This window comes from Vipera berus (assembly GCF_964194415.1).
Source record: "Vipera berus genome assembly, chromosome: 2".
NCBI classification, from domain to species: Eukaryota; Metazoa; Chordata; class Lepidosauria; order Squamata; family Viperidae; genus Vipera; species Vipera berus.
The window spans coordinates 206,371,684-206,390,117 of record NC_138203.1 but is presented as its reverse complement, the minus strand read 5'-3'; the positions used below and the strand labels follow the sequence as shown (position 1 = coordinate 206,390,117).

At 37.4% G+C, this 18,434-nt stretch overlaps 1 protein-coding gene across 1 annotated transcript in view; it reads left to right on the top strand.

The window, feature by feature from the left end:
• Window positions 1-18,434, top strand: part of MGAT4B (alpha-1,3-mannosyl-glycoprotein 4-beta-N-acetylglucosaminyltransferase B) — a 111,315-nt gene that overhangs the window by 68,842 nt on the left and 24,039 nt on the right. The window contains exons 5-9 of the mRNA XM_081320992.1: window positions 5,870-5,916; window positions 11,181-11,294; window positions 11,953-12,028; window positions 15,057-15,171; window positions 16,549-16,679. Of these exons, the coding sequence (XP_081177118.1) occupies window positions 5,870-5,916; window positions 11,181-11,294; window positions 11,953-12,028; window positions 15,057-15,171; window positions 16,549-16,679 (483 nt within the window). The remainder of the gene's footprint in view (window positions 1-5,869; window positions 5,917-11,180; window positions 11,295-11,952; window positions 12,029-15,056; window positions 15,172-16,548; window positions 16,680-18,434) is intronic.

The window sequence follows — 18,434 nt, the reverse complement described above, 5'->3', positions numbered from 1 at the left end:
TACAGAGAAGGTCCAGGAATTAACTGTTGTGGCTCAATTAGCTAGTAGTAGCAATAGGGACACTGGACTTTGAGTGGACTTGTGTAGCCCAAGTGAACTCACTGGCACAGCCATTTTGATTTTGCCAGCCTTACTCCCAACATGTGTATATCAGGGACTCAACAGAGGCATTGGCTTAAGAGCATTCAGTGAAAGCCAGCTGGTTGACTTTGGGCCAGTCACTTTCTCTCAGCCCAATCCACCTTACAGGATTGTTGTTGTGGGGAAAATAGGTCAAGGAAGAAATATTATGTGTGTTTGCCACTTTGAGTTACTTCTAAAGTAATAAAGGTGGGATAAAAATCAAATAAATAAATTCGTACTACTACTGAACTGTGATAATCACTGAACAACTGCAATAGCTTGTAGGAGTCAGCTCCTCTCCACAGGTCTGTCACAAAAACACCCAAATCTTAAGTACATACCTTTTCTCTTGTTAACTGGTAAGTAGAATTTCAGTGCAGGAGATACAGTACTTTCTCATAACTTGGGCAAATCTTTTATCATAAGAGAAGAGAAATGGAATTGGGAGAAAAAGTAATTATAGTTTTAGTTCATTGATATTTTAGATTATACAAATAACAATGTAAACTTTACCATTAGCAAAAAACCTTACTGTAATGGTATGTGGGATTGACCTTGGGAAATAGGGAGAAGAGAAGTAGCCAGGGGAACAGTCAGATAAAAGCCATCTTAGCCTACAGCAGGAATGGGGAGGGGCCAAGCAGCTCAGAAGGGACTCTCCATAGGCTATAAAGAGGACATGGGAGAAATGTACTTTCAGCCAGGCACGATTCTCTTGATGCAACTGTACAATTAAGAGGAATTAGCTGATTTGGCCATGCTTCCTGTCTCGTCTACTTCGCAAGGTTGACATCTACTTTGCCAGTAAACCTGTAACAACTTAGTCATGCTTAACCTCCACTAAGGATGTTTAGAGAGTCAGTAGTGGGAAAAAGTGCACTTTAAAAATGCTTGAATAGTTACTTTAGTCAAGCTGCTGCTGATACCTTATTGCTTCTAATTATCAGCCAAGAGAGTAGAGGAAGATTTGGGGCTGATCTCGTTGCCACAGTCACCTGGCATTTTATGATTTTTCAGTATTTATTTTTTAAGTTTCTTTTTATTATGCTATATCAACAACAACCAGTGCTTTTTTTGTAAAAGAAAAAGGTGGTCGATCTCACACATGTCATATAACCCGCCTTGCCTACCCTACAAGGTTCCATCCAAAAAAGGTGCCGGAACTCCATTCTGAGCGTTCTATGAGAAAAAAAGCCCTGACAACAACTAAAATAATGCAAAACAATGTACAAAGTTTGAAGTTAAATTCAAGCAATATATTGCAAAATATAGAGAACTGGAAAACCTAAAGGTTACATGCCCCATATTCCAGCCATGAGGTCTGCTACTCAGATTCAGTATTAAGATGGTATTTGTAGACTGTTCAGAAATGATGGAAATGCTGGTCTGTACCAGTTTTGAACAACCAAAAACATTGCTTCCAGTTTAGTAGCACTCAGGGTCCTGGTATAGAAGAGAACAGAAATATAAAGTTTTTTATTAGTAAAGCCAGAGAAAACTGTTGGGCATGGCACTAAGTAAAAAGTGAGTTCAGCTCTATTACTTAGAAGGAGAGATTCTCTAAGTTAGAATTCCCCAATCCCAGCCACTTCTGGATGCATGGTTCAAGCCCCATAATTCTCGGTAATAGCTGAGGATTTCTGGGAGTCGAGTGCTCAGGTTGTGCTCTAACTATAGAGTACCTGTTAAGCTGATGAGAAGTTCTCTTCTTCTGTAATAAGATCATCTTTCATGGCTGAATGCATATTTAAAGCAGTAATAACTATGCAGATCCAATAAAACATGCAAATGATCTTATTCATTCCAGCCTGGCACTCTCAATTCCAATCCTAAAATCCTGAAAAATCACTTTTTATGTAGAAATTCCTTTGCCAAATCTGACACTTATTTTTAAAAACCAAATTGTTATAGCTGCACTGCTTTACAAAATCACTGATATTCCAACAGAGTATATTAATTATCTAGTTCTAAAATTAATAAAATCCACCTGAATTGCAGCATTTTATTTTTCAAAATTTATATAGCTGCCCATCTCACAAAACAAGTAATTCTAGTCATCAGCTATATAATGTGATGGTTTGAAATTTGTGTTTGTATTTTAAAGAAATAAATTATTATTATTATTATTATTATTATTATTATTATTATTATTATTATTATTATTATTATTATTATTAATAATAATAATAATAATAATAATAGATTTGGAAGGGACCTTGGAGGTCATCTAGTCCAACCTCCTGCTCAGGCAGGACCCTATATATAACACCCTATACCATTTCAGACAAATGGCTGTCCAGTTTCTTCTTAAAAACTTCCAGTTTCTCCTTAGTTCTAGGTTGTTTCTCTCCTTAATAGTTTCCATCCGTTGTTTCTTGTCCTGCCTTCTTGTCCTGCCTTCAGGTGCTTTGGAGAATAGCTTGGCTCCCTTTTCTTTGTGGCAGCCCCTGAGATATTGGAGCACTGTTATCATGTCACCCCTCGTCCTTCTCTTCATTAAACTAGACATACCCAATTCCAGCAACCGTTCCTTATACGTTTTAGCCTCCAGTCCCCTAATCATCTTTATTGCTCTTATCTGTACTCTTTCTAGAGTCTCAACATCTTTAAACATTGTGGTGACCAATACTGGATGCAGTATTCCAAGTGTGCCCTTACCAAAGAATTGTAAAGTGGTATTAACACTTCACGTGATCTTGATTCTGTTTCTGTTAATGCAGCCTAGCACTGTGTTGGTTTTTTTGGCAGCTGCAGCACACTGCTGGCTCATATTTAAGTGATTGTCCACTAGGATTCCAAGATCCCTCTCACAGTTGAGCAAGGTACCCCCTATACTATACCTGTGCATTTGGTTTTTCTTGCCTAAATGTAGAACCTTACTTTTTTCACCATTGAATTTCATTTTGTTAGATAGCATCCAGTGTTTGTCCAGCTCCTCCTGTATCTTAAGCCTGTCTTCTGGAGTGTTGGCTATTCCTGCCAGCTTGGTTTCGTCTGCAAATTTGATGAGTTCCCCATCTATCCCCTCATCCAAATCATTGATGAAGATGTTGAAGAGCACTGGGCCCAGAACAGAGCCCTGGGGCACCCCACTACACATTTCCCTCCATGTAGATGCAATTCCTGTCAAATCCATCTGGTGGTGATGCTATCTAACCCACATTTTTCTATCTTATCAAGTAGTAGATTGTGATCTACTTTATCAAATGCCTTACTGAAGTCCAAGTAAATTATATCCACAACATTCCTCTGGTCCACTAATTTTGTTGCTTGGTCAAAGAATGCAATAAGATTTGTCTGGCATGATCTGTTTTTGACAAACCCCTGTTGGCTTTTGGTAATGATTTTGTTTGCCTCTAGGTGTTCGTTGATTCGTTGCCCAATTATCCTTTCCAGAACCTTCCCAGGTATTGGGGTCACGCTAATAGGTCTGTAATTTCCTGGATCCATTTTTTTCCTTTTTTGAAAATGGGAACTACATCAGCCCTTTTCAAGTCCTTTGGTAGTTCCCCAGTGCTCCAGGATCTTTGAAAAATATAGTTCAGTGGTTCTGAGATCACATCTGCCAGTTCCTTGAGAACCTTGGGGTGTAATCCATCTGGTTTTGGTGATTTGAACTCGTCTAGGCTGGACAGGTGCTCACTTACCATTTTCTTGCCTATTTTAACTTGTGTTTCTATTCTGTTTTTTATGGCACTGTTTTTGATAGGTTGGACTATTTTTTCCCTTTGTGTAAAGACAGATGCAAAAAACCCCGAGTTAAATAGTTCTGCTTTCTCCCTGTTGCTTGTCACCTTCTTGCCATTTTCCCCCACTAATGGACCAATCATTTCCTTAACTTTTTTCTTGTTTTTTACATGTTGAAAGAAGCTTTTTTTGGTTATTTTTGACTTTGGTCTCAAGACTTAGTTCATTTTGAGCCTTAGCTTTCCTCACTTCATCTTTGCAGGCACTGGGTATTTGCTGATATTCTGCCTTAGTTATGTGCCCCTCTTTCCACTTTTTATACTTGTCCTTTTTACCTTTCAATTTATCAGAGAGTTCTTTACGCAGCCATGCTGGTTTCTTTTGAGAGCTGTTATTTTAATTCTTCATTGGTATTGTGCTAGACTGGCCTTTTATTATCTCACTTTTCAAAATTTCCCAAGCTTCTTGAGTTGTTTTCCCCTTGAGGATTCACATCCATGGAATCCTTCCCAAGCCCTGTCTAATAATAGCCTGCAAATGATAACTTTCTGACTGTGCCTGCTCTTCTGCCTTGATACAGTTTGGTCTAGTGATTAAAGCACCAGGCTAGAAATCAGGAGATTGTGAGTTCTAGTCCTGCCTTAGGCATGAAAGCCTGCTGTGTGACCTTGGGCCAGTCACTATCTCCCAGTCCACAATCTGAGGCTCTGGTGACAAACTGGTCAGTGAATTTCTGTCGCAACCAATGGATCAACATCTGGTTGATCTAGAAAAAAGCAGGCCCTGTGCTTGCAGCAAAATGCTAGGAAGGGGGGGAAATTAGAAACTCTTTGGCTGCTTGCATTAACGTCATCAAGACTACATGGCTCTGGGAACAATATTAACTCAATGATATAATAAAACATTGAGTCTGCTAGTGAAAGCAGGATAATGAGCCTCAACTGCTGCTGCCTGTCCCATTTTTCTCCCTTAGTTTGATATTTTATTTTGAGAATTTAATTTTGAGTGCTGCTGACATGCCAAAGATACTGTGTTTGTTTTCAGCCCCAGATCCTGAATGCTTAAGCATCTGGGAAGAATAAACTGCAGCAGGTTTTCTGCAGTTTTGGAGTTCAGTATTTGTTTGCTGTTAGTTACAAGTCAGCTCCTACCTCTCTGTCTACAAGGGACTTTGCCATAAAGGGGTTCCAGTTAAGGCCATGTTGCACTGTTGCTCATGTTTGAAAAATTAATGGAATGTAAGGAAATTAAGGAAGCCAAGAAAGCAAACAAATGGATCATCAAACGAATCAATACAAATTCTCACTCGAGGCATAAATGCCCAAGCTCAAATTATCTTACTTTGGATACATTATGTGAAGCCCTAATGCTCTGGAGAAGGCTCTAATGCTAGGAGAGGTGGATGGAAAGGTGAGACAGCAGATAGCAGCTAGGTGGTGATGAGTGCATTGTTGAAAATGCTGAAGGAGCAAGTTGGGGATAGATCATCATAGAGAATATAGTCATTAAAACTCAACAACAATGTGATGGCTTGTAATCATCATCATACCATGTAGGGGTTTATAGGTGATAATGGGTACCAAGATTTCATAATCTGTTGCTTAATATTAAACACCCTAAATATACAGTATGAATTGGTATTGTATTGAGAAACCACTTTGCATCAGCTTCCCCCAAAGTGGTGGTATCCATCTGTATTGGAATACAGTGCTCAGCTTGCTGGGAATGATAGGGTTTGTAAGTTCAACTTGTCCAGAAGATATATTGGGGTGGTTGCCTTTTATATTAATGAAATTGAAATATGTGTATATTGTTGTCTAATGCTTTTGTTAATTACTACAATTGGTGATATGTTTGACTACACAGCTTTGTTTACATAGTAGCCTAGCAAACATTTACATTCTTCCTTTACTGGATTTAAAATGAAATATACAAAGCAGCACTTCCAAAGAAATTTTGGCTTAGCAGAACTGATTATTTTAGATATAATATCAATACATCAGTGACTTCTTAACCTGTGTCTGTTTATTGTCTTTTGTTATTGAAATTTTTCTTACAGACAGATCCACAATATACCACAGGAGTTGCAGAAAACATCAAAAGCTTGTAAGTATTCTTCTGCAATTTTGTTGTACTGTATGAGATTTTTTCTTTCTTTGATAGAAAATGTTTCAATATTGTAAATTGTGTTATTGGTCTATTTTAGTAATTTGGACTGAATTGCCTGACTTTTTCCTGGTCTGTTTAAAACCAGTTGCTAGTCTTCATCAGCCATGGAACAATCCAGTTATCTTCCCCTGCTGCCCCATTACTTTTTGTCAGGAAACATTATTAGAAAAAGTAAGATGTCTTTTTATGCTGGTTATAAGCTATATAACAAGTACTGCTAACTTAGATTTACATGAGCCTGAGGCAAACTATGCTTTTTATATGCATCCCAGCATGAAAGGGGTTTTGGTAGTCAGCAGTCCTGAACTCAAACTGAATTAATATTTACCATAAGTTTCACTTCCATTCTGTTTGACATCATTATCTCCTCCCTGATGCCATATCCTCTATTAGATCACTTCTTTTTTTCTTGTGTTCCTATCAGGTCTGCATCTCTGGTTTCTCCTGAGTTCCATGTTGATTTAACAGTTAATTTCTATCTTGGTGTATTTTTTCCAGTGTCAAAAGTTTCTTCATCTGACCTGGTCTTTTAAAAATGATTTGGAAGGAGACACTGGTGGATTATTTTTAATTATTAGCAGAGTTGGAAAGGATGATGGGGAGGAGTTGGAAGCTGCAGACTCCAGAGGACAGGAAGATTAGAAGATAATGGTAATAGAAGAGTCCCTGACTTCATTACTACTACTCCATTCTGCAAGTTGCCTATTAATAGCATTAGCTAAGATGAGAACTTGAGGAGGACAATGGAGAGAGTTGAGCCGACCTAGCTACAGTTCTCCATTGTACAGAGATGTGGTGGTCAGAAATGTAATAACTGAGATGGGAGCATTGTGGTTTTTAATACAGAAGAGTCCACCACTTGTGTTTTGCAGCATGATGCCTGACTGTTCTCTCTGTTCTTTTTGCTTTTTTGGCACAGCATAACCAAGAAAATGGAAGAGCAGGTGACAGTTGTGGCTAGGAGGGCTGTTGCACAATTTCATATTTGTGCAACAGTTGTGCCTGTTCAGATAGGGGGAATCACTCATGGTCACTCATGCCCTCATCACCTCCCTGTTAGATTACTGCAGTGTACGGTATATGGGATTGCTCTTGAAGAATATCCAGAAATTCAGCTGATGCAAAATGTAGCAGTATAAGCAATTGCATGTGTTCCTGGTAGAACACATGTTATAGATTTCTGTTTCATGAGCTGCATTGGTTAGCAGTTTGTTTCTGGGTCCAATTCAAGATGCTTGTGTTGACTTTTAAAGCCCTTCATGTCATGGGACTGGGTTATTTGGCAGACTGCCTCTTCCTGATTTTATCTGCCTGTCCTACCAGATCTATCAGGGAGGTCATGTTATGGGGTTTGTCACCTAGGGACCTATATTTGGTGGGTCCAAGATAGCAGGCCTTTTCTTCTGTGGCATCCATGCTGTGGAAACTTCTCCCTGAGATGAGGTTGGCCATGTCACTGTTGACCTTCCAGAGGTCCCTCAAGACCTAGTTATGCCAACAGGCCTGAGGACCCCATTGGATAGATGAACTAATGAAGTGGCTCTGCTATTTTTAATGTATCTTGTCTATTGGTATCTATTTTAATTTGATTTTTACTTTTTAATGTATTTATTAACTGATTTAGCTCTATTGTACACCACCCAGGTTTGCCATTTGCAAGATGGGTGGCCATATAAATTGGTTTAATAAACAAAACATAGGATTTATATGCAATAGACACTAATGGATGTGATGGTCTAAGGAAGTAACTCTTGAGTTGTTGTTGTTGTTAGTTGCGAAGTCGTGTCCGACCCATTGCAACCCCATGGACCACGTTCCTCCAGGCCTTCCTGTCCTCTACCATCTTCTGGAGTCCATTTAGGCTCACTTACTCTCTTGAGTACTTTTGGTTAATACTAAAAATGATCTTGAGTTACTTGAATCCTGATAACTTCATGTATACAATTTACTTGGTAACAGTAAAAGAATAGTTTTATTTTTCCCTCTGTAAGGATGCTTTGCTTGATCCTAGTCCAGGGGTCAGCAACCTGAAACAGTGAAAGAGCCACTCAGAACCAGTTCCCTCACAAAAGGAAAAACTGGGAGCCGCAAAAAATGTGTGCGCATGCGCGTACATGTGCGCATGTGCAGAACAGGGTTTGACTGAAGAGTGGAGACAAGGCGAGATATGCACCTACCTTGCATATTTGAATTGATTGGTTGAACTTTTTTAGTCCCACTTTTTTTTTTGGACTGCACATGGCAGAGGACTGGGAGCCGCAGGAGACGGCTGAAAGAGCCGCATGCGGCTCCAGAGCCACGGTTTGCAGACCTGTGTCCTAGTCTAATGTGTAACCATGTTATTCCTGATAGTCTCCTATTCGTTATTAACAAGAACCAAAACTGCTTAGCTTTCAAAACCAAATAATATTGGGGTGGTGCTACTACCTGCTGAGATCAAGTGCCTCAAACTTTTCCTTTGATTAACTTACCAATTTGCTTTTTCTCCTCCCTGTAAAATTGCTTGCTTTATCTTCTTTAAATTTAATAGGCTGAAGTGTGCTGGAAGGGGAAACACAAGTCTTAGATGACACAAAGAGGAAAAAGAAATTGCTGTGTAGCAAGAAAACAATATTAGCAATAAGAAGTCACAGATCAAATATTGCAGGAAGAAAATTAATTTAAAGGAGCACAAGAATATCAGCAGGAAATAGAAGGGCTGTAGTTTTTAATTAGGCTAAATGTAGACAGCCTATTCTTTGTCTCTCAGCAATAGCACTCATTTGTCAAATTAGATATTTAAGACATTTAAAAAGTCACAGACCCCTTGAGAGTTCAAGGGTTTATTATTATATTGATGTGATTCTATGCACTTACCTGAACCATGATTTCTTCTTAATGGCCTTTTAACTGATCCTTAACTGATCCATCTGGTTAAAAAAAATACTGGTTATATAGTAGTTTTTTCTTCTGAAAGGAAAAACTTCAAAATCCTTGAATGTGTTTTAAAGTAAAAATCACTTTGAAAATACAACATGACCATATTGGATCTTCTATTTCTTAGAAGCACATCAAATATTTGTATTAGGATATCCTTTCATGGAAGAGGTACCATGGTACTTTTTCTTGATTTCATTGAATAATTCAATGATTCTTATGTATTTTATCTGCGGCTGAATAATTCAATGAAATAAAGCCAGAGATAAAGTACATAAGAATAATTTCCATAAGAAATTATTGGACTTGAATATTTAGTAATTCAAAACAGAAACAATTCATTAATAGAAATATAATTTTTCTAGATTACTTTGGGCAAAATTAAATATAGCTAACTCTAAATTGATACAGTACAAAGGACAATTGTATATTATTGATATATTTGGTTTTGCCTGCCATTTTTATTGAAATGTGATATTCTCTCATTAATAAATGTTCATATTTGATATCCTTGGGACACTACATATTTATGAAAACTTAAAGAGCAACAGTTGTTTAGATATTCCTTCTGCCATTACTGTCCTTTTCCAACCAATGTGACAGAGGTGCAAAATTCCTGTGTTATGGTAGGATATTTTTTTTAATTAAAAAGGTATCTCCATACTTTGGGATCCAAAAGATTTTTTTTATCAAGTTTCGATCTGTTTCCTTAAGTATACTTATCAATAGCTCTATTCACCTCCCAGGTTAACATGTGCATGTTAGAGATGGTGCTCAAGTTTGAACACAAATGCAAAAAAGTGGGATTTGTGTCATGATGTCACCATGCATATACCATCATTTTAATATAATTTTAGTTTGCGGCAAGGACCTATGATTTTAGACTTGTTTTTCAAACTGATGAGTTAGAAACTATTACTGGATGGTAATCTAATCTGAGCAGGATATTATTGCTGCCTATCACTAATATCCTTTTGTATGTTGGCAAAATATTAAGATGAAGGTTTTCAAATACATGTTTGGGTTTATAGGTGGGTACAAAGTCAAAGACTGAAGACTACCTTTAGGCTACCAGACAGTAAGTAGGGAATGGCTATACAGTGAGGTAAGGAAGAAAAGGGCCTTAATAAACAAAATAAAGAGGAAATGCACCTAAATATTTAGCCTGGTCTCTGTGAATCTGGTTGGAGTTAAATTTTAATTATCCCCTAGTTGAGAAACACCTAAAAAGGTGGGAATTGCAGTATAACAGAGTTGGAGTACACAAAGTTGGTTTCTCAGTCTGATTTAGTTGAGGAAAAGAAAGGAATTGAATGCTGTCTTAGATAAGAACATTGTGATAAAAACCTTTTGAGCTTTTCCAGAAAAACATATTTAGTAAGGTTAAGCTCACCACCAGCTTTCCTTTTGAGTGGGTATTCAGGAAGAAAAAAATAGCAGTGTATATGTATAAAAGATTAATCAGAGTTGTCATAGTGTTGAATGACTATGCTTTCTTTGCCTTGTTTTTAACCTTTCTCTATACTGTAAATCAGAGGTCTTCAAACTTGGCCGTTTTATGACTTGTGGACTTCAACTCCCAGAATTCCTCAGCCAGGCATGCTGGCTGAGGAATTCTGGGAGTTGCAGTCCACAAGTCATAAAATTTTGAAGTTTGAAGACCCTTGCTGTAAATCATGTGTTTTCTCCTTGCATTTACTTAGTAAAGATTTAACACACTGAATAAGCTATTAAGTGATGACCTAATCTTACAATTCAGTTCCTTGTATAATAATCAGGGTGTTGGACTAGGAGACCTCAAAGGTCCCTTCCAAGTCTATTATTGTTATTGTTATTGTAAATAATGATTATTGATCAGGGCAATAGGTATGTAACCTACAGATTATCTTTAAAAATAATTCTGGAGCAGCTTCAGAAACAACAAGCTTTCAAACCAACCAGTAAGCAAAGAGACATGAATATGACTGAAAAATCTAACATCTGCTTCCATCTGGCTTGATAAATTTCAGCAGCTAAAAATTGAAGGTCAATGGATCAAGAAAGCTACAGTTGAGAAAAGCAAGCAGGGAGGGCTTTTTTTTAAAAAGGACATAAATATCATTATTTATGTTTTTTCAGCTTAAAATAGGACTTCAAAGCTTAACATCTCCTGTAGCGCCATTATTCAAAGTTGTTAATATTGCTTGGAGATATGTCTTAGGATTTAGGCTATTAATCATCACCATAGTTAAATTCTATTTTTCTTTTTACAGAAAATGACAGTTGTTTCCTTACTTCTCTCTCAGATTTCCCAATGAAATACATTCTGGTCTTTTAGAGGTTATTTCCCCTTCTCCGCACTTCTACCCAGATTTCTCCAGGCTGCGAGAATCTTTCGGTGACCCTAAAGAAAGAGTCAGGTAATTGCCAGGCAATTTGATTTAAAATTATATGGTAGGGTAGCAAGGCTTGTTATATTTTATTACATGGCTTTGTAATGGGTATTTAAACTTGTTTAGAAGAAAGCATATGGCATTCAGAAGAAGTGTAATAAATAGTCATTGGGTGCTTGCTGGTATGTATGTTTCCTCCATTTAAAAAAAAACTCCTCATGCACCCAAATTAATTATTCTAATGTTATATGAGTATTTGTTTCTGTGATTTTATGTAACTCCAGTGGAACATATAATACGGTCAAATTGCATTTGATGTTATGAATGCAACTGGATTTGCTTGACAAGTTTTGGAACTACATTATACTTGTTGTAGAGGAACAGATGATTAAGTTCAGCATAGTAGAGAGATTTAACTTTGCTTCTATCACAATCCCACAGTTGATGCTATATATGTCCATCGCTTAGTGGGGGTGGGGGGAAGCTTCCATTGGTAGCAATGGGAATGTCAGCTGAAATCTGAAATAATGTTATAACTCTGGGCTTACAACAAAACTAGAATTCTTCATATTTGACTAAAATCTTGTGGATGATTATCTTCTGCCAGGTGTAGCTGATACCTACCCAGAAAATACCTGTGGCCTCCCAACAAAATAACAGTAATTTGTTTTGTGTGCTGTCGTAGGTGGAGAACTAAACAGAATTTGGATTACTGCTTTTTAATGATGTATGCACAATCTAAAGGCATATATTATGTTCAGGTAAGTTCTACGATGCTCAAAGGATACATTTCATATTCAATCTGCTTTTTTCCCAACTAAGAACCATTGTACCTCAAATCCAGAATAGGCAACCTAGATTCGGCCATTTTTTTAAAAACTGTAGTTCCCCTCAATCCAGCTTCAAAACAAATAGCAAGGGATTGTGGGAGATTAATCCAAAAGCTCTGGAAGGCAATATTTGCTCAACATCTTGGATAAAAGCCCATTCAGTGGAGCAAGGGTTATTGTATGTTGTAGCGCAGGGGTATCAAACTTGCAACATCACGTGACATGTTGCAACGTATCATGACTTTTTTTCCATTGCCAGCAATGGGTGGGTGCAGTTTCGGCATGACGCATTCAGCCTGCGGGCCGGCAGTTTGACACCCCTGTTGTAGTGTAAAAGAGAAAAAAGCAGCTGTAAAGTATAATGAGCAACACTTTGAGGAATTCACGCTTTCCAAACTCTTCAGCATCTATATGAATAATTGTTGGTGAGCAGGGTGAGAATTATTGGAGGCACACACAGACTCCTCTTCCTCCTTGCATCAGGAACACTGGAAAAAGGTCACTTTTGCACTGCTGCTAATAGTAGCAGAGGAACTGGTTTTGACAGGGATCTTTTTGTGGAGGAAATGAAAGTCTTTTCTGATAATACTTCTCAGAGTAATTATGCAGTAGAAAGTCTTAAGCTCCTTGATTGTACCTCTGATCAATATTTCTGCTTTCCTGCTGCTAATAGTGGAAAATTTCATTTTCTAGCCTCTGCCTCTGAACTAGAGCATGGGGTACCAGTGAGATGGTGGATCCTCACTGTGGCTCTAAGAACACTTTCAGTTTGCAGATTAGTTATGTGCTATTAATAGTTCCTTTATTTTATTATTTGCCCCTAGTAGATATTACTGTAGGCCTGATAATTTTGATTTCAGCTTCCTTGGGAACATCTGGAGCTTTCCTTGCCATTCTGGCTTCAATTGGCCCCATGAAATTTACTTGCTGTAATATAAGTTTGCCCTTTTTTAAGCTTTGAATGACTATTGTAGAACAGCAGAATGAAATATTCTGTTTGGAAACCAAGCATATCAGCACTGATTCTATGCGAATTAATTTAAGAAGTTTTTAGGTACAGTCAAGAAGTTTTAGGTATGTGGTAGATATGTATAGGATACATCAACTGTATGTTGATGTATCTAGTATCACATAAAGGTAAAGGTAAAGGTTCCCCCACACATGCGTGCTAGTCGTTTCCGACTCTAGGGGCCGGTGCTCATCTCCGTTTCAAAGCCGAAGAGCCAGCGCTTGTCCGAGGACGTCTCCGTGGTCATGTGGCCGGCATGACTAGACGCCAAAGGCGCACGGAACGCTGTTACCTTCCCACCGTAGTGGTCCCTATTTTTCTACTTGCATTTTTACGTGCTTTCGAACTGCTAGGTTGGCAGAAGCTGGGACGAGTAACAGGCGCTCACTCTGTTACGTGGCACTCGGGATTCGACCCGCCAAACTGCCGACCTTCTGATCGACAAGCTCAGCGTCCTAACCCAAATGCGCATATATAGATGAAGGCATGAGGGTCTTCTCCATTCTGTCACATACAGGTCGTGCTGTGGCAAGGTTTTCATTCAATTTTAAAATAATATTGACTATTATTAGTATTGAACCTATACAAGGTAAAAATATTCCTCTTTCTGATGGGCACAACTTGTTGACTAAAGAGAACAATAAAAGGATGTGCTTTTCTACCAAGGTCGCTTCCAGCATGTTATCAGAAATAGAAAATATAGAAAAATACTGTCGTTATATTTTGAAGAGGCACATTACTAGAAAGTTTGTATAAATAATGTTAAAATACTGAATTTAAAATATTTAGGAATTACGAAACTTCGTTGCTTACCTTCCATACTTTTATTTTTATAAATAACCTGTATAAAATCTAAGCTTAGCGGAAAAATGGAAACTTACATTTGAAGGAGTGACCTAGCAAAGGAGTAACATATCTATTACAACTAGGATATGCTCATGATATCAGCCTTCACTACAGAAGCATGTGGGCATTAATCATGACAGCTGTAACCATAAAGCCGGCATAAATAAACATAAAGAACAAAGAGGCTCAACCATTAGGAGAACAGCCAAAAACTGAGAACAAGTACCTGATAAGCACAGAAGCAAGGAGGCACTGAACCGAAATAGTGAGATATTAAAGGGTATTAATACAAACAAAGCAGAATCATAAAGCTGTGGCAATTTGATGTGCAACAGTGTTCATTGATAAGGAGAGATCAGAGTCAGGCAAGCAAATAAACAGTGTTGCTCATCAGAAAGTCAAGGCTAGGGCTCCTTCACAATAATGCCTTGCTGGTTGTGAAATTTTTTATTTTATTTTATTTTTTATTTTAATCCCATTTATATCCCGCCCTTCTCCGAAGACTCAGGGCAGCTTACAATCTAAAGCACAAATCAATGTGCTTAGCAATGGCCTTCATTCTATGTATATGCCTGCTTATTAGGGCTTTCACCCCCCCCCCCCCAAGCAGCATTTTTACAAAGTCAGCTTAATTGCCCCCAACAATCTGGGTCCTCATTTTACCTACCTCGGAAGGACGGAAGGCTGAGTCAACCTTGAGCCTGGTGGGACTCGAACCTGCACTAATTGCAGGCAGCTGGTGTTACTTAAGGAGGCATTAGCCCACTGCTCCACCAAGGCTCTTGGTGTCAGTTTGTTGTTAGTGATGCCAAAATATACAATGTTTTCAGATAATAGTTTTTTAAAAAAAAATTCAGTGATTACAAATAAGTGTCCTGTTTGATCAAATCGTATTGGGATTTTACAACACTTGAGCTATTTTCCTTTGCTTGAAAATAAAAAGCTATTGGAAATTCGGGGTCTTCTTGTCCTTAATAAGAGCCCATCTTTAGCCAGAGGTAGCTTTTCTGTCTCCACTTTTAGAGAGCTTTTTTCCAGTGGCATACAAGTTCTCAGTTTAAGACCTGTCTCTTATGCAGCTATACGTTTCCCTCTCTTATGCAGCTAGAAGATGATATTGTAGCCAAGCCAAACTATCTCAGCACAATGAAGAACTTTGCTTTGCAGCAACCTTCTGAAGAATGGATGATCTTGGAGTTTTCTCAGCTTGGTTTTATTGGTAAAGTCATTTTCTATGCCTGGCTGTAGCTTAAGGTGTTGTTTGGGGTTAACGCAAGACATGTGTTGCTCCTGTGATATTGGAAAAAGTATTTCTCTAGCTCAACTTAAGAAGGCAAGAAAAGACCATGAATGCTTTCAATTGTGTGTCTTTGGCATAAAAATGAAATACAGAGTAGCATCTACTACACTGGTTCTTTCTCAGAACCTATAGGACTATAGTAAGACTAACCATCTCTAGTTTGCCTTTGCTTTTTATGTGTGACAAATCTTTTATTGATGTGATTTATTAAATATTGTAGGCAAAGCTTCCTGGGAGGGTTTAGTTAACAGCAGGAATGAACAAAGAGTTCTTATAAATACTTGTTAGTGGAGATATGAAGAAAGAGATTTAAACTTACCCTGAATCTTCAGCTTTTATGGGTGAATCAAACTGGTAGTCTTTGTTTCCCCTCTTTGTTAGTTATGATATTGGTATTGTGCAACTGAATAAGGAAATAATCTTGATCCTTATGAAACAATTTTATACGCAGAATTGCCTCATTCTGAAAATAAGCATTACTGCAGATACAGCTCAAAGGCCAATTATTTGGATTTATTTGGCCACCAATCCCTCGCCTAATCTTAATCAAAACTGAATTATATCTCATACAAAAATGCCTATATTCTGGAAAAATTGCATATAAAACTGTAAATTCAAAAACGTGCAAAAGTAACTTCTGGAAGACAGCTTCACTGCATATAGAGTTTTTACTACTACTACTACTACTACTACTACTACTACTACTATTATTGATAATAATGATAATAATAGAGTTAGAAGGGACCTTGGAGGTCATCTAGTCCAACCCCCTGCTAAGGCAGGAAACCTTATACCATTTCAGACAAATGGTTGTCCAGTCTCTTCTTAAAAACTTCCAGTGTTGGAGTATTCACAACTTTTGGAGGCAGGTTGTTCCACTGATTAATTGTTCTAATTCCATTTTTTGTAGCAAATATTTTCTATTTTCTGTAAAATCCTTATTGCCAGGAATTGCAGAACCTGACCTACTGTGAGGCAGGAAAAGAACTGACACATGTAGTAAAACGTAGGACTGTTCCCCCACCATTTCCTGACCTGAAAACCACTCTGCATGAGAATAAATGCCGTTGCAAGTCTTTCCTGGTTAGAGCATTTTAGAAAGGTTTCAGAACTGAATCCTAACTCCCTTCACATGATCAAGTTAGATGCAGTATATATTCTTGTCTTTCAAGAATTCCTAGAGTACGGAAGATGTTTTTTTATCTTTTGTTGATTCCGAGTATAGTTTTATTAAATGTTAAGTCATGCCAGTCTTATGACTATAGTTTTCTCTTTTTTATCCAAAAATTCTTTCAGGAAAGATGTTCAAGTCCTTGGATCTCAGTCTGATTGTGGAATTCATACTTATGTTCTACAAGGATAAACCCATCGATTGGCTTCTTGATCACATCCTCTGGGTAAAAGTTTGCAACCCAGAGAAAGATGCAGTAAGTTAGTCCTCTATTAAAAGGAATGGTTTCTTTTTCTTTTTTATGCAAAAATGTTTGTTCATTAAATGTTGTTAAATTCTGCCTGGCGCTATGCAGTAAATATTTTTTAAAAATGTGTACTGAACCTTTTTGTTATTCCATATTGTTATTTTTATTATTTTACAGAAGTAAAAAAAGATTGTCTCCATCCTTTGTTTTAGTTGAAGGGAGAGTAATTCCAAAACAGTGGGCCACTGATCCAGTCCTAGAGATGTTGTCTTCTTGTGGGAAACTGCTCAGAGTATTTTTTTAAAAAATAGCCTTTTCTATAGTTATAAAGAGAATAATCTAGCAGAGAACTTTGCTATATTTGTTAAAACTTTGTTAGAATATCATGGATATTCTACTACAGTTTTGATAGGTTTTAATAATAATTACTAGAGCTCTACAACATGCAATCCCAGGAAAAGATGCAGCTGCTTTAAGTAGTTGCTGACAATGCTAAATTTGAGCCCCTCTGAGCTCCAAAATACCTTTTGGGATTGAATCCAGAGGGCTACACAGCCCAGAAAACTAAATTAAAAATATTTCTCTGCCTACTTGCCTTTTTTTATTTAAAATATGGGTTTGGTCTTTCTATGAAAAAGATTGCAAAATGGATTACAATATATCCAAGCAATGAAACAGATTCAAAAACAAAATAAGTAACAAAATAAACTGTAAAAATTATAGAAAAAAGCAGCAATAAAAACTTTAACATATCAAGTATTAAAAGTCCTGGGAAAATAAATATGGTTATGAGACATCAAAAACAACAATAACATTAACACTTGGGCTTTGCTTTATAAGTCATTCAGTGAAAAAATCAACTCCTAGGACCTCAGCACATTTAACTTATACCATTTATCCTATTACAATAGCAAATGCATCTTTCCTTGTGAAAAATAATAATATTTGCCCTCCCTGAATAATTATATTCCATCTAAAGCAATCTTTACCATAACAAGGCTTTTTTCCTTGCCTAAATTGTCCATAAACTACCTACTGTTTTGTTGAGTGGACATCGGATTGAAAGAATATTGAACAGGATGAAGGCAAATGAGTATTGGAAGTGATTAAAAGCTATACTGACTATTACAGATTTTAAAAGGACATTGCTAATTCTAGAGACTACTATACAGAAGTTGGGCAATACGTGTACAGTAAGTATACTTTGGGAAACAAGATTTGAATTAATCCCTCATTCAACATAGTCTGTGTTGGTGACCTTGCAAGCAATGCAAATTCTTGAGGGGACTAGCATGGGCTGATCATTAATATATGCTTGCATTGTTTCGCTAAATGCTGTCTTTCAATTCTTCAAGAGTTACGAATCATTTGCGCCCAGTTGTAGAACCTGTCATTTCCTAGAAAACGAAATGCATACATTCTTTTAATTTAGTCACACTTGGAATTTAATACCAGAATTGGATTAGTTTTAAGATAAGATCCAAATTTGCTGGATCAGCCCAAAGGCCTAAATGGTTCAGCATTCTGGATTACGTAATAGGTTATTGCATCTGGGATGCTCATAAGCCTGAACTGGAGAGCAATAATCCCCTCCCACTGTAGTTTCCTACCACCCATTATGCAAAGCACACTGCCTATGATTCAAGAGGTAGTAAGCAGCTGTCAATATTCAATATTCCTTCCTATTAACTTGCCCAGCCTCATTCTAAAATGAATCAGATTCTCCAATATTGCAAAAACTTCTGGTAGTAAACATCATGATTT